This window comes from Saccopteryx leptura, chromosome 1, assembly GCF_036850995.1.
Source record: "Saccopteryx leptura isolate mSacLep1 chromosome 1, mSacLep1_pri_phased_curated, whole genome shotgun sequence".
Lineage (NCBI taxonomy): Eukaryota > Metazoa > Chordata > Mammalia > Chiroptera > Emballonuridae > Saccopteryx > Saccopteryx leptura.
This window is the reverse complement of record NC_089503.1, coordinates 56,694,081-56,710,618: the sequence shown is the minus strand read 5'-3', so window position 1 is coordinate 56,710,618 and position 16,538 is coordinate 56,694,081. Positions and strand designations below refer to the sequence as shown.

The window sequence follows — 16,538 nt, the reverse complement described above, 5'->3', positions numbered from 1 at the left end:
CTGACCAGGAGGTGGCGCAGTGGATAGAACGTCGGACTGGGATGCGGAGGACCCAGGTTCGAGACCCCAAGGTCGCCAGCTTGAGGGCAAGCTCATCTGATTTGAGCAAAGCTCACCAGCTTGGACCCAAGGTCGCTGGCTTGAGCAAGGGGTCACTTGGTTTGCTGTAGCCCCCTGGTCAAGGCACATATGAGAAATCAATCAATGAACAACTAAGAAACCGCAACAAAGAATTGATGTTTCTCATCTCTCTCCCTTCCTGTCTGTCCCTCTCTGTCTCTCCCACAAGTAAAGAAGAAAAAAAACAAAAAAAACCCCACAAAAACTGATGATTGATGTTTCTCATCTCTCTTCTTTAGCCCTGGTGTGTTCAGGAGCAACTCAGTTTGCAGAGTCACACAGTTAGAGCCAAGGTGTGAATCTAGACAGTCTAATTCCAGAACCCTATCACCTCCTCTGCCTCTGCAGAGCCTCTTTTTTTTTTTTTTTTCAGAGAGAGGGATAGACAGGGACAGACAGACAGGAACGGAGAGAGATGAGGAAGCATGAATCATTAGTTTTTTGTTGCACATTGCAAAACCTTAGTTGTTCATTGATAGCTTTCTCATATGTGCCTTGACCGCGGGCCTTCAACAGACCAGGTAACCACTTGCTGGAGCCAGCGACCCTGGGCTCAAGCTGGTGGGCTTTTGCTCAAACCAGATGAGCCCACACTCAAGCTGGCGACCCCAGGGTCTCGAACCTGGGTCCTTCCGCATCCCAGTCCGATGCTCCATCCACTGCGCCACCACCTGGTCAGGCTGCAGAGCCTTTCTGATTGCTTTAGGCAGTTACTTTTCTCTCTTCTGTACTTCCTCACTGCCCCGTACCAGTTCCTTTCAAGACATTATTAAGTACGAGTTGCTTATATTTCTAAAAAAAAAAGAGCTAGGCCTGACCTGTGGTTGTGCAGTGGATAAAGCATCGACCTGGAAATGCTGAGGTCACCAGTTCGAAACCCTGGGCTTGCCTGGTCAAGGCACATATGGGAGTTGATGCTTCCAGCTCCTCCCCCCTTCTCTCTCTCTCTCTCCTCTCTCTCTTTCTCTCTGTCTCTCCCTCTCCTCTCTAAAATGAATAAATTTAAAACACACACACACAAAAAAAAACCCAGGCAAAAACATATTTAAAAGAAAAAAAAGAATAAAAAAAAAAGAGCTTTTTGAGGGTAGGAACTGGGTTGCTAGGAACAGGTGCTCAGTAGAGGTTAAATGAATGAGGGAACATTGGCAGTAAAAGTCTAGAACTGATTCTGGCAGGGGAGATGATTCTCTTTGTGAAACTAGCATATGAAGAGTTGTTAGAAGCCAAGATCTCTTTCCTGATCCCCTATCTATCCAACCAGACTCTGGCAGCTTCTCAGTGATAGCTGTACTTGCCATGTTTGGACACCAGGGAGCTCCACTAATAACACAGCCTAGAGTCTCAGGGATTCCTAAATTTCTCTGAGCCAGACAGAGATTTAGGATTCTATCATACTTCTGCTGAAGAGTGTCTCACTTTCCAAATGAAAGAACAACACAGAAACCTTGTGGTATAGAGCAGTGGTTTTCAACTTTTTCATACTTGGGGACTGGTGAAAAAAAGAGAATTATTTTGGGGACAGCTAAGGCAAAAATCACTCTGAGCATAAGTGAATTCAACTAAGATTATTGGGTCTATAATCTTCATACAATATCAGGGTGGTTAACTCTTATGTGGACCAGCACAAAATTTCTGGCAGATTTGTCCACAGACCAGTGGTTGAAAAACACTGGTGTAAGCCTGACCTGTGGTGGCGCAGTGGACAAAGCATTGACCTGAAACACTGAGGTCACCAGTTCAAAACCCTGGGCTTGCTTGGTCAAGGCACCTATGGGAGTTGATGCTTCCTGCTCCCCCCTCCCTCTCCCCTCTCTAAAAAATGAATAAATAAAGTCTTAAAAAACCCAAACAAAACACTGGTGTAGAGGAAGAATAACTAGGCTACTGTACAGAACACACAACATTCATTTATTCACTTTTATTAAGTACCATGTATGTGCCAGGTAAAGTCCTAGGCTGTGAGAATATAAAGATGAATGAAATGCAGTCCTTGATGAGTTCAGGGGTTAATAGGGGAAAACAGATACTTACTGTTTTCATAATCCAGTTATATAAATACTCTAAGGTATTGCACAGGCATGTCAGGGAAGGTGCCAAAAGAAGGAATAGGTGAATTTTGGGCAGGATCCCTTTTTTTTAAACTAATTATAATTTTTCATTCCTGCTAGGCTGTCATCATTGGTCAAGTCATGGATGCTTTTATTTCATTTGAGCTGATACTTGAAGGATGGAGAGGAAATCCCAAAGGAGAAAGAGAGCTTGATGTAGTTGCCACTTCATCTCCTAAGCCTCAGTTTTGTCATCTGTAAAATTAGTATAGCCTCTGTCTTACCTATCAGAGTTCTTGTGAGGGAGGAGAGGAGATAATAGATATGAAAGCTCTTGAATATATTGGATAAATAGAGAATTATTTATCCAATTTGATTTAACCAATATCTGCAGACTATCTATTAGAAACAAAGCTCTAAGGGTGATTCAAAAGAGACACACCTAGTACACGGTAAAGACTTGGTGTATAGGTTTCCTTTTTTTTTTTTTTTACAGAGACAGAGAGAGAGTCAGAGAGAGGGATAGATAGGGACAGACAAACAGGAACGGAGAGAGATGAGAAGCATCAATCATTGGTTTTTCGTTGCTACACCTTAGTTGTTCATTGATTGCTTTTTCAGATGTGCCTTGACCATGGGCCTTCAGCAGACCGAGTAACCCCTTGCTCGAGCCAGCAACCTTGAGCTCAAGCTGGTGAGCTTTTGCTCAAACCAGATGAGCCCGCGCTCAAGCTGGCGACCTCAGGGTCTTGAACCTGGGTCCTCTGCATCCCAGTCCGACGCTCTATCAGGCTTGGTGTATAGGTTTTAAAAAGACAAAAAGATGAAAAATAAAAGCTCTCTTCTTGCAGAAGCCTCACTCACATGAGGATCCAACATAGGGGCTATTGAGGTGAGAGTCATAGCATCTAATCCAGGAAGATCCACTAGGTCTCAGGATGGTTCTAGCTTGTAGAATATTAAAGCTGAACTGGATCAATAATTGGGGATACTACTCATCCTATAGGTAGGGAGACTGAGATCCAGAGAGGAACCGGTATTTTTGTTGTCACGTCAGATTTCTGAGTCAGAGAGGAAACTAGAATGTTTCTTCTGTTGTTCAGGCCATGGCTTTGGCTCTCAGACACTATTTTTAATTGTAGTAAAATAAACATAACATTACAATTTACCATTTTAACCATTTTTCAGTGTACAGTTCAGTCATGTTAGGTACATTCACATTGTTTTGCAACTTATGTACAAAACTCTTTTCATCTTGCAAAACTGAAACTATATCCATTAAACAATTCCTTATGCTCCCCTCCACCCAGCCCCTGGCAACCACTATCTCACTTTCTGTCTCTGTTACTTTTACTACTCTATGTACCTTGTATAAGTGGAATTATACGTGTAGTATTTCTTTCTTTCTTTTTTTTTTAATTTAAGTGAAAGGAGGGGAGATAGAGAGACAGACTCCCACATGTGCCCTGACTAGGATCCACCTGGTAACCCCTGTCTGAGGCTGATACTCTGCCCATCTGGAGCCCATGCTTGCAAACAGGCTATTTTTAGTGTCTGAGGCAGACTCCATGGACCCATCCTCAGCGTCCGGGGCCAATACACTTGAATCACTCGAGCCATGGTTGCAGGAAGGGAAGAGAGAAAGAGAGAGAGGGGGAGTGAGAGAGAGAGAAAAGGGGGAAGGGGAGGGAAAGAGAAGCAGATGGTTGCTTCTCCTGTGTGTACTGACTGGGAATTGAACTGGGGATTTCCACACCAGCTTGATGCTCTACCACTGAGCCAACTGGCCAGGGAAGTATTTGTCTCTTGTGACTGGCTTATTTCATTTAGCATAAAGTCCTCAAGATTCATTCGTATAGTAGCATGTAGAATTTCCTTCTTCTTTTTTTTCTTTTTCCTTTTTTTTTCAGGGACAGAGAGAGCATCAGAGACAGGTATAGATAGGGACAGACAGACAGGAACGGATAGAGATGAGAAGCATTAATCATCAATTTTTCGTTGTGCGTTGCAACACCTTAGTTGTTCACTGATTGCTTTCTCATATGTGCCTTGACCATGGGCCTTCAGCAGACCGAGTCACCCTTTGCTGGAGCCAGCGATCTTGGGTCCAAGCTGGTGAGCTTTGCTCAAACCAGATGAGCCCACGCTCAAGCTGGCAACATCGGGGTCTCGAACCTGGATCTTCAGCATCCCAGTGCGACGCTCTATCCACTGTGCCACCACCTGGTCAAGCTAGAATTTCCTTTTTAAAAAAATATTTTTATTGGCCCTGGCCGGTTGGCTCAGCGGTAGAGCGTCGGCCTGGTGTGCGGGGGTCCCGGGTTCGATTCCCGGCCAGGGCACATAGGAGAAGCGCCCATTTGCTTCTCCACCCCTCCTCCTTCCTCTCTGTCTCTCCCTTCCCCTCCCGCAGCCAAGGCTCCGTTGGAGCAAAGATGGCCCGGGCGCTGGAGATGGCTCCTTGGCCTCTGCCCCAGGCGCTAGAGTGGCTCTGGTCGCGGCAGAGCGACGCCCCAGAGGGGCAGAGCTTCGCCCCTGGTGGGCGTGCCGGGTGGATCCCGGTCGGGCGCATGCGGGAGTCTGTCTGACTGTCTCTCCCCGTTTCCAGCTTCAGAAAAATACAAAAAAAAAAAAAATTTATTGCCTGACCAGGCGGTAGTGCAGTGGATAGGGCGCTGGACTGGGACATGGAGGACCCAGGTTCGAGACCCCAAGGTCGCCAGCTTGAGTGCAGGCTCATCTGGTTTGAGCAAGGCTCACCAGCTTGAGCTCGAGATCACTGGCTTGAGCAAGGGGTCACTCACTCTGCTGTAGCCCCCTGGTCAAGGCACATATGAGAAAGCAATCAATGAACAACTAAGGTGCCACAACAAAGAATTTTTTTTTAAAGATTTTATTTATTCATTACAGAGAGGGGGGAGAGAGAGAGAGAGAAGGGGGGAGGAGCAGAAAGCATCAACTCCCATATGTGCCTTGACCAGGCAAGCCCAGGGTTTTGAACTGGCAACCTCAGCATTTCTAGGTCGACACTTTATCCACTGCGCCACCACAGGTCAGGCCTGCAACAAAGAATTGATGATTCTCATCTCTCTTCCTTCCTGTCTGTCCCTCTCTTTGTCTCTGTCACACACACACACACACACACACACACACACACACACACACAATTATTTATTTACTTGAGAGGGATAGAAGAATGGAGATACAGAAGAAACACTGATCTGTTCCTTGTTGTGCCCTGACCAGGGATCAAACTCTCAATCTTTGTGCACATCTGGACCACACACTAATCAACTGATTCACTCTAATCAATGAATAATATTCCATTGTACATATATACTGCATTTAAAAAATCCATTCATTTGTCCATGGACACTTGGATTGCTTCCATGTCTTGGCTACTGTGAATAGTTCATAGCTATTAGGAACATGGGTATATGAATATCTCTTCAAGAACTTGCTTTCAGTTTTGGGGGGTTGTATACCCAGAAGTGGAATTACTAGATCATACGGTAATTCTATTTTTAGTTCCCAGATGCCATTTGAGCCTCACAGGAAATGCAACAGCCTTTAGAGGATTCAAGGTTTTGGTGTGAAAATGGTAACAGACCCTTACTTCCTGCCTTCAAGACCCAGGTTCTTTGTACCAAATGAATTATGTGCCCATACAAAGAAATCAGTAGTAGCTAAGAGAAATGATGCAGTTGAGTTTAAAAGAAGTTGTATTAAGCATGCTTTCCTTTCCTTTACTCTTGTGTGTTCTCTTACACAAATGAGAGAAAAGACAGACGGGTTGGCTTATACAGAAGTGACAAACTAGCAGTCTGAGTGTTTTAAGGTGCAGATGCGTTTTGTGTGGTCTACACAGGGTTTTACACTTTAAAAAATTAGTTGCTAATAATAATAATAAAGGATATGTCATACAAAAGTCCAGTTTTTCATCTTCTCTTAAAGATAATCCAGCAATACTGAGACCACTTTCCTGCCTACTCTCCTGGGTGCCATGCTCCCCATTATTTCCTATTCCTCTCACCTACTTCTCTCAATTGTATTACCTATTTGCCTGCTTTCCTATTTGAGTGTGAGACCCTGAATCTGAGCATAGGTCTGCTAGAACCTAATTCAGGGGCTCATCTGTTCTGGCCAATTTCCCAACACATAGTTATTACTCAATAAATATTTGAGTGATCATATGCATTAACTCATGTCAATCTACTATGTGCAGGACCTATGAATGGATCCTTTTCCCAGAGATGAATAAGGCACAATCCTTGACTTCTGAAAACTCACAATCCTATGGGGTTGGGGGAGGCAGACATGTGTATGGTCAAATTCTGGATTAGAGGCAGTGCTCAGAATTAAGTTTCTGAATAGGAGACCTTGCCCTTTCTCTAGAAGAATGAGAGGCCAGCTATATGAAAAGCTGGGGGTTGAGGGGAATGTTTCAGGAAGGAGCAACAGCAGATACAAATGGCTAAGGTTCTGTGTTTAAGGAACTTAAAGAAGGTCAGTGTGACTGGAGCTTAACAAGAGAGTGGGGAGAGTGGTAGTAGATGACGTTAGATGTGTATTTTTATATCAATAGCCTAATCCTTAAGCCAGGCAGCTGTTGGGCAAATCCCTGTTCCCGGTTTGGGGGGGCTTGCTCAGTACAGGTAGCTAGCTAGCTAGCTTAGCACTGTCAGTCAGAGTAGGGACTATGCCTAATACCTTCCCTTTGCTTCGGTGCCAAGGACAGGGTAGGGCACAGAGCAGATTTCAGTAAAGATTTGCTGACAACATACTTGAGAAGAGAACAGGAAGTGCAAGCTCTGTTGAAGGAGGCCCAGGAGCGGCTCTCCCGTCAGTGGGGCACTCACTCTCAGGTCGCTAACACCTCCTCCAAAGTAGCACAGAGAGCTGGGAGTGTGAGATGTGGGCAAGAATCAGCCACAGGCCCTACCTGCTAAAACCTAAAAGGGGTGGGGATTTGAGAAGTAGGTAGGAAAACAGGCTGTGAAAGTTAAAGGAGGGCATCCTATTTAGCTTGAATGAGGTGGGGAAGGGGTGTCTGGAAAGCAGATTGGACCCTTTAGTCTAGACTTAAGGGATGTGTAGGGCAATTATCACCTTTAGTGATTTGGACTTTTCGTTTTCTGGCATCATTTCCTCTGAAAATACTGGCAATCCCTAGTGGGCCTCCCCTGGGGCGGGTCCTCGCTTCACTACCCAACCTTCTGCAAAGGGGCAGGGCCTTCTAGTGTTCCATCGGCAGCACTCAGGTTTGCCCGCGAGGGGCCGCTGTACACGGGTGACGAAGCGCGCGTGTTCCTAAGCTGCAGGAAGGCGGCAGCCGATTGGCTGCAAGGAGCGGCGGGGGAGTGGAGCCTAAAAAGCCAGCTCTGAGTGGGGGCTGGGAACGTGCCCCGGGCCCTAAACTGACCAGGCCGTTGTCGCCTGAAGCATCCCGCATGCCCCGGGTTCTAAACTGGCCAGGCCGTTGTCGCCTGAAGCATTTTTGTTCTGTGGCTTCTGTACAGCCCGGCTCTAGAGCTGAGGCTAACACTGAAGCCCGGAGATTCGGCAGAGCGGCTACTGCCGCCGTCGCCGCTGCAGCCGCAGGCCTGGGTTACCTGAGCAACTGCGTGTCAGGGGCCCGTCCGCCAGTCTGCGGGCGGTTAGCGCGGGAGAGACTCGTAGGGGAAAGGGAGGCCGGGACCCGACCCTTGCTGCGGGAAAGGGGTCCTGGCCGAGACTGGGGCGGGCTGGGGGCCAGAGGCTGGGGGCACCCGGCGGCTGCCTCCAACAGGTTATTCCGGGATAAGCCCGGCGCTGGGGCGGCCCCGGGCTTCGCAGGGGGCCGGGCGGCGCGGGGCGGGCCTGTGGGAGAGCACGCCTCCGCCAGCCCCGGGCCCGCCCCGCGCCGCCCGCCCGCCCGGGAGCCGCTGTCCCGGGCCCGGCCCGTGCGAGTCCGCCTGCTGAACCTGGCTGGGCACAGCCGGCCGCCTGGGCACGGGACTGGGTGGGGGCACTGATCTCGGCCTAGGAGGCCTGGGATCCCGGATCCGCCCGCGCCTGCGGGGGCCTGTGAGTCGCACGCCTATCCCGGAGGCTGTGCTGCTCGTCCCTCCACAGCGGGGCGAGGCCAGGTGCCCCCCTCTTCCCCTCTCTCCCCCCCCCCTCCACTCCCCTGCTGGCAGGAGGTCCCGCCTGCTGCTCCCTCCCTCAGGGGTGTAGCCGGCTGCGGAGCTGACAGCGGCCCCGTAGCCACCCTGTCCGTACTCTCCGGAAGCGGCCCGAGCAAACTGGGCGCTCAGGCCGCCCCAACTCCGGCGGACCCACTGGTGGACCAGAGACGACGGCCCTCCTTCCGAGCCCAAACTCGGAGCATTTGACCTTTGGCTGTCGGTGGAGGCAGGCCCTCGAGTGCCTGGACAGCTGCGGCGCCTCGGGGGCATCTTGCCTGGGGTTCCAAGACCCGCGGCTGTACTCCGGGTCTCCCAGCTTTGCCTTTGGGATTCCGAGGTATCCACATCAGGCGCATGTTGACTGAGACCCGAAGTCATGGATGTGTGCACCCGTCTTGCCCTGTGGCTTCTTTGGGGGCTCCTCCTGCATCATGGCCAGAGCCTCAGCCATAGCTACAGCGAGAAGGCTACAGGAACTGGTTCGGGGGCCAATAATGAGGAGTCCACTGAAGCAGGTAAGGCCTTGTTACTGGCTGTATTGGGCCAGGGGCTTTGACTCAGAACCGAGGTGCCCGAATGGACAAGTTGAACCCTAGTTTACTACGTGTGTTGTTGATGGAGGACCCACACATGGCACTGTCTGTTCCCAGTAGTCCAAGGAATTCGTTAGGTCTAGGAGCCATGGCTAATGTCTGTCTCTCTTCAACTTTCCTCATTCCTCCTCAGGATGTCTTTTACTGGCAGTGAGGTGAGGTCTGCCTCTGGAGCACCCTGGCTTTCAGATCAGCAAGCCAAGACCCCTTCTCAGGGCTACTTGTCAGGAAGAATGGCCTGGGTAAACGATAAGTCTATTGCTGTTGGCCAGTTTCAGCGCTTGGCAACACAGGGAGGTTGAGGCTACTTGGGTTGGGCAGGGAAAGACAGGGCTGGGCCAACTCTATTGGTGTGTTCAGGTGTGCCCTTCTATTCCGACAAGTGTGGGAGCCCTAGTCCCTCCCTTCCCTTAGGTAATCTACTGTCTCTTAGCTGTGCCCATTTGACATACAAGGCAATTCCTTAGATGGAATCCTATTTACCACCAGGGAGTTAAATGGCCTTTTCTCAACATGAGCATGATAAAACTTTTGGGACCACTTGTTGACTTACTCTGATTCTTCTGACTGACAAGAGTAGATATTCTATAATATTTTTGTTCTGTCCTGGCTTTCCCTATGTACTCACAGAGCCTTGTCAGATTGCAGGAGCCCTGATATTCTGTTGCAGAAGAAAAGAGCCCTTTTTAAAATTCAGTTGCTGGCCCTGGCCGATTGGCTCAGTGGTAGAGCCTCGGCCTGGCATGTGGAAATTCTGGGTTCAATTCCCAGTCAGGGCACACAGGATAAGTAACCATCTGCTTTTATCCCCCTCCCTTTCTATCTCTCTTCCTATCCAGCAGCCATGGCTCGATTGGTTCACGCAAAGTTGGCTATAGGCGCTAGGATGGCTCCATGGCTTCACCTCAGGCACTAAAATAGCTCAACTGCCAAGCAATGGAGCTTTGTCCCTGCCCCACAAAGTATCCCCTGGTAGGGGCTTGCCAGGTGGATCCTGGTCAAGGTACATGTGGGAGTCTGCCACTTAAAAAAAAAAATTCAGTTGTTTAAACAAGGCTTAGAAAGAATTCTGTTTTCTTTTCCTATTTCTCTCACCATGTCACTGTGTTCTGTTCAAAGCAGTGGGCTGCAGGGTAGGGAGAATTTGAAGCTGGGTTCTTTCTGACGTGCTCAAGCTTAAGTGAAGGGATGGCTCAGTGGATACCTGTTGATACAAGGAGGATAAGGAAATAGGTCATGGTGGCTGGAAGTTTCATGGATGTATCCAGAGACTGACTTTGGTGGTGGACCCTTTCTTAGGAAACCCTGTTTTAACTTTCTTGACTAGGTTGCATGTGATTCCAGGTACCCCAAGGACTGGGTTCCTGGTGAAGTCAGCATTGCCCTATGTACAAGCATGGCACCTAGGCTGTTGCTTTGAAGATAGGTCCTTGTTGCATATTAATTGTGGTTCTTCATATGGTGTCTCCTTGGCCCCTGAAACAGCTTAAAGCTTGGTTCTCATTGGGCTATGAAGGGAAAGACTGGTAGTCAGATGTAGGGCAAACTGTTAAGTAGCTCTATGGAACATCTCTGCTGTTCCAGTGACATCTCTGTTTATAATTGATATGTCCTTTTTTAACCCTAAAATATGAGTGCCTGACATAAAATGAATATTTTATGGGCGAGGGGTGTCTTATAGTTTAGACACAAGCTAAAGGGATGCGGTTTTGAACTTTAGGCATTAGCTGGCTATCAGGAATATGTGTGTGTGTGTGTGTGTGTGTGTGTGTGTGTGTGTGTGTGTGTGAGGGGTGATAGGTAACAGACATTCCAGCATCCTTTAGAACCGCCCCCTGGTTTTTTTGTTTTTTTTTACAGGAACAGATTGAGAGAGAGAGTCAGAGAGAGGGATAGATAGGGACAGACAGACAGGAATGGAGAGACATGAGAAGCATCAATCATCAGTTTTTCATTGTGACACCTTAGTTGTTCATTGATTGCTTTCTCATATGTGCCTTGACCGTGGGCCTTCAGCAGACTGAGTAACACCTTGCTCGAGCCAGCGACCTTGGGTCCAAGCTGGTGAGCTTTTTTTTTTTTTTTTTTTTTAAGATTTTATTCATTTTAGAGAGGAGAGAGAAAGGTGGGGGAGGAGCAGGAAGTGTCAACTCCCATTTGTGCCTTGACCAGGGAAGCCTAGGGCTTCTAACCGGCAACCTCAGCATTCTAGGTCGATGCTTTATCCACTGTGGCACCACAGGTCAGGCGGCGTGTGCTTTTTGCTCAAGCCAGATGACCCCGTGCTCAAGATGGCAACCTCGGGGTCTCGAACCTGGGTCCTCCGCATCCCAGTCTGACGCTCTATCCACTGTGCCACCGCCTGGTCAGGCTAGCTACCTAGTCAATTTGTATGTTTTCTAAAGGTTATACTTTACAACAGGGGTCCCCAAACTTTTTACACAGGGGGCCAGTTCACTGTCCCTCAGACCGTTGGAGGGTCGGACTATAAAAAAAACTATGAACAAATCCTTATGCACACTGTATATATCTTAAAGTAAAAAAACAAAATGGGAACCAATACAATATTTAAAATAAAGAACAAGTAAATTTAAATCAACAAACTGACCAGTATTTCAATGGGAACTATGGGCCTGCTTTTGGCTAATGAGATGGTCAATGTCCGGTTCCATATTTGTCACTGCTAGCCGTAACAAGTGATATGATGTGCTTCCGGAGCTGTGACGCGTGCATTCCGCGTCACCGGAAGTAGTACTGTACGTGAGTGACGCTGGGCTTTGTGCTCCTTTCACTGACCACCAATGAAAGAGGTGCCCCTTCTGGAAGTGCAGCGGGGGCAGATAAATGGCCTCAGGGGGCGCATGCGGCCTGCGGGCCATAGTTTGGGGACCCCTGCTTTACAATAACACAGCTATTTTTCCTATAAAAGTCTCACAACAGCCCTACTAGAGTGTGGGGCATGTGGTACTATCCCCATTTTTATGAGTGAAGAAACTGAGTTCTGTGTTCAGTCTTTTTTTTTTTTTCCAAGTGAGAGGAGGGGAGATAGAGAGATCCTGACCAGGATCCACCCGGCAACCCCATCTGGGGCCGATGCTCGCAACCAATCTATTTTTAGCACCTGAGGTAGAGGCTCCACAAAGCCATTCTCAGTGCCCAGAGCTGATGTGTTTAAACCAATTGAGCCATGGCTGCTGGAGAGGAAAAGAGAGAGAGAGAGAGAGAGAGAGAGAGAGAGAGAGAGAAGGGAGAGGGGAGGGGTAGAGAAGCAGATGGTCGCTTCTCCTGTGTGCCCTGACTGGGAACCAAACCTGGGACATCCACACTGCAGGCCAATGCTCTACCATTGAGCCAACTGGCCAGGCCTGTGTTCAGTTTTGATGGCAGGCTTTTTGATACTTATGTCCTAGACCACTTTCATCTTCTCAGGCCATGCCCTGTTAAGTGAATACCAGGCAAGGTCAAGAGAATATTACTTTCCTCCTAGTGAATTAGTGAGGCAGGTCCTGGTGACTCTGTAGCAGAGAGCCAAGAAAAGGCCTGTCTTTTTCTCCTCTGGGGAGTCTTCTGCAGGGCTGAGAGAATTGGATTTTTCTCTTGTTGGATGTATAGGCCCATCTTAAAGGCCTGACTGCAGAGATGGCAGGTTCTCTGGTAGGAGGCCCTCACATTGGGCAGTGAAGAGGCTATTCTTCTTACCTCCTGGCTCTCTGATACCTGTACACCAAGCTATGTTTAGTTACTTTCTCAGTAAAGATCTGTGCCTGGCTGTGCTACTCTGAGGCCTGCATTTCTGAAGATGGCCTGGAACTCATGCTTGGAACCTCCCAGACTCTGGGCTCATTGCCCCTAGAAGCTCAACATATTTTCTGCAGAATATGATGGAGGGGTCCCAGGTGAGTCTGGAGTTGTGACTGCTAGTGTTGGAGGTACTGAGGGCCTCAAATCAGGAACTGTGGTTTGACTCAATATAGCTAGAACAGAACTTTGGAGGATAGGTATCTAGACTGTTTGTGGAGAGCAGACTGGCTTCTCAGTAAACCCCTGATGGAATAGGAGGCCAGAGCCTTGCTTGCCCACCTAGCTGGTTGCTCTTGCCTCCAAGGCTATAAATGGCTTGGCCATCTTGGTGGCTATTCTAATTTTAGCTGAGGGTGGCTCCCAGAACTGGACTGGGGCCAAAGGCAGGTGTGTAGGGCTTGACTGAAGCTAATATTGGGGGCTGGGGAGAGGGTCACAGCAATCCAGGGGCAGCTAGGACATCATTTGCCCATGCCTCAGCTTTAATAATCACCCTTAGCTAGGTTTATTTATTTAGTAAACATTCAACAGTGCCAGCTCATATGCTATTTATTCAACAAATTTGAGTGCCAGCTCTGGGCCAGGCAATATGTTTGTTGTTGAGACTTAAAGGATGAACAAAACAGATAGGTTCTCTGCCCTCATGAAGTTTACAGTCTAGTGGGGAGATAGAAAATAAGTACATAATTTTATTTATTTATTTATTTAGTGACAGAGAGAGTCAGAAAGAGGGATAGACAGGAAGGGAGAGAGATGAAAAGCATCAATTCTTCGTTGTGGCACCTTAGTTGTTCATTGATTGCTTCTCATATGTGCCTTGACTGGGGGGGAGTTGGCTACAGCAGACTGAGTGACCCCTTGCTCGAGCCAGCAACTTTGGGCTCAAGCTGGTGAGCTTTGCTCAAACCAGATGAGCCTGCACTCAAGCTGGCGACCTTGGGGTCTCGAACCTGGGTCCTCCGTATCCCAGTCCGACGCTCTATCCACTGCGCCACCGCCCGGTCAGGCGAAAATAAGTTTATAAATACATGTATTATTTTGGGTAAGTGCCATGGAAGAAAGGATAAACAGAGTTCTATGATAAAGAATGGGAGGACAGGCCTGACCTGTGGTGGTGCAGTGTATAAAGTGTTGACCTGGAAATGCTGAGGTCGCTGGTTCGAAATCCTGGGCTTGCCTGGTCAAGGCACATATGGGAGTTGATGCTTCCTGCTCCTCCCCCTTCTCTCCCCCTTCTCCTCTCTCTCTCTCTCCCTCTCTCTCTCTTTTCTAAAATGAATGAAAAAAAAAAGGGAGGACAGAGATTCAGCTAAAGTAGGAACCTAGTGCCTAGTAAGACATTAATAACATCAGCAATAATAGCAACTAACATTTTTTAGTGCTTACTGTGTTGCTAGCATTATTCTAAACAGTTTATTTCATTTAATTCTTCAAGTTATCCTGTGTGTTAGGTACTAGCCCCATTTTATAGGTGAGGGAATGCAATCATAGGTTAAGTAACTTGCCTGAGGTTACACAGTATGAGGGAGTAGAGTCAGAATTTGAATCCAGGCAGTCTTGACTCTTCCCTTCACCTCCTAGCCACATCTTACTCACTCTCTCAAAACTTTTTGGTTGCCCTGGCCAGATAGCTCACTTGGTTAGATCATTGTCCTGAAATGCAAAGGTTGAGGTTTGATCCCTGATCGGGGCACATACAGGGACAGATCTGTGTTCCTGTCTCTTTCTTTACCACTTTGTATTTTGCTGAAAATCAATAAATAAGATTAAAAAAGTAATAAAAAATAATTGTGGTAAACGTCGTAATAGAGGTATTGTATATATATACATACAGAAGGCTGTGGGAAACTCAGAGGAGCAAGTGAGTAACCCTGCCGGGGAGAGCTGAGGGAGGCTTTTCAGTTTCCCCCATCATTTTTCTCAGATTTTTGAGGAGATAAAAAGTGGTTGCCTAATTCAAAAGTTAAGAGGTGGAAACATCAGTTAGATCAACTCACTTTTTAAAAAAAATATTTATAAGGAAATTGATGTCCAGAGAGGCATCAAACAGAAGTTCCATTGGTATTATTGGTAGAACTAGATTAAAACATTTGAGTCAGGGACCCTGACTCAATTGACTCAATCGGTTATTCCATCTACAAGTCCATAATGAGTGATTTCTGCTTGCTTTGCACTGTGGAAGGAATTGAGGGTTACCAAAGAAGTCTAAGTTTGGGGCTTGGGGTGCAGAAGTAGGATTTATATTTAGAGACTGTTAAATACAGGCTTAATGAGGCACAAAACCAGGTACTGTAGACAGTGCTAAGGTTTAAGAGAGCTCTGTGTGGGTTGGACTAGGCTCAGGTGGCTGGGAAGGGCTTTCTGGAAGGAGCAGTAGGGTATAGGCTGAAGAAAAATCAAGAGGGAGTGATTTGATTTGGGGAAGTTTGGAGATAAGGGGGGCATATAGTAGATGCCTGGGTCACCAGAGTAAACACATGGGGTCTCACTGTTTGGTGGCTCAACAATAATTGGGCAGAGTTGCTTCATAGTTGGCTAGCTACCTTGCATGAGGGCCCTAGACAGGAAAACTGCAGTCATGTGTGATCTAATGACAGATCTAATAACTACTCTAAAATGAAGTAATGATGAGTGCAAATAATATTTGGAGATATCTGCAACAATGTAATGTGACGTGAAAAAGACTGTAATTTTTATTGGTGACAAAATCATAGGTACTGCTTATAATTTTGTAGTTGGTTGATTATAATATGTAATTAAAGGAAAGGCTACTTTCAGTTAGAGAATTTTTTTTTTTTTTTTTACAAAGACAGAGAGAGAGTCAGAGAGAGGGACAGACGGGAACAGAGTGATGAGAAGCATCATTCATTAGTTTTTCGTTGCGTGTTGCGACACCTTAGTTGTTCATTGATTGATTTCTCATATGTGCCTTGACCTCAGGCCTTCAACAGACCGAGTAACCCCTTGCTCGAGCCAGCGACCTTGGGTCCAAGCTGGTGAGCTTTACTCAAACCAGATGAGCCCGCGCTCAAGCTGGTGACCTTGGGGTCTAGAACCTGGGTCCTCTGCATCTCAGTCCGGTGCTCTATCCACTGCACCATCGCCTGGTCAGGCTCAGTAAGAGAATATTGAAAATAAAGATGTAATTTCTTTCCCATGAAAATTCACAGGTCTCCCTGAATTCTACCCCTGGGCACCTTAGGAATGTGGAGCCTGTACGTTAAGAACTCCTGCTATCTGGCAAGGAAGGAGTGAGGTCCTGCAGAGGGGCGTGGTTTCCTAGATCTCCTTGGAACTTGGGTTTGAGCCCCAAGGGCCCCTCATTTCCTGCTGAGTAGCTTTGACATAGATTGCTGAGTGACATCATGGGCATGCTGTGGTACATTTTCCTTTGTGGGAAATGATTCCCCAGGAAACCCAGCAGCTCTGGCTGTCAGACTTTTAGGGAAAGAGAAAGATAACAAAATGGCCTTCTAGCAGAGCTTTCTTTTTTTGTTACTCCTGATAAAAAATATTATGAAATATTTAAGATATAAAACAAAGTATAAAGGATAATACCCATGTGCCCACAATAGTTTGAGAAATAAAATAATAACAATACAGAACTTTCTTCTACTACCCTCAGGATACTTTGTATAAATACTAATGTAACACCTAGAAGATTGTTTGTTCTCTTACAAATATAGGCTCTTTGTAGAAGAAGGGAGGAGGGTTGTACTTTATTTATCTGGGTGGTTTTTTTTTGGTTTTTTTTTTTTTGTATTTTTTCTGAAGTTGGAAACGGGGAGGCAGTCAGACAGACTCCT

General features: G+C 47.2%; 1 protein-coding gene across 6 annotated transcripts in view; it reads left to right on the top strand.

Annotated features, from left to right (window-relative positions):
• The first annotated feature begins 7,637 nt into the window (after positions 1-7,637).
• STIM1 (stromal interaction molecule 1) overlaps positions 7,638-16,538 on the top strand; it is a 235,037-nt gene continuing 226,136 nt past the window's right edge. Inside the window, exon 1 of one of the 6 annotated variants that reach the window (XM_066367057.1) lies at positions 7,638-8,853. In XM_066367057.1, the coding sequence (XP_066223154.1) occupies positions 8,715-8,853 (139 nt within the window). In that variant the 5' untranslated portion in view covers positions 7,638-8,714. The remainder of the gene's footprint in view (positions 8,854-16,538) is intronic. The other 5 variants (XM_066367065.1, XM_066367093.1, XM_066367074.1 and 2 more) reach the window with 5 other exon arrangements.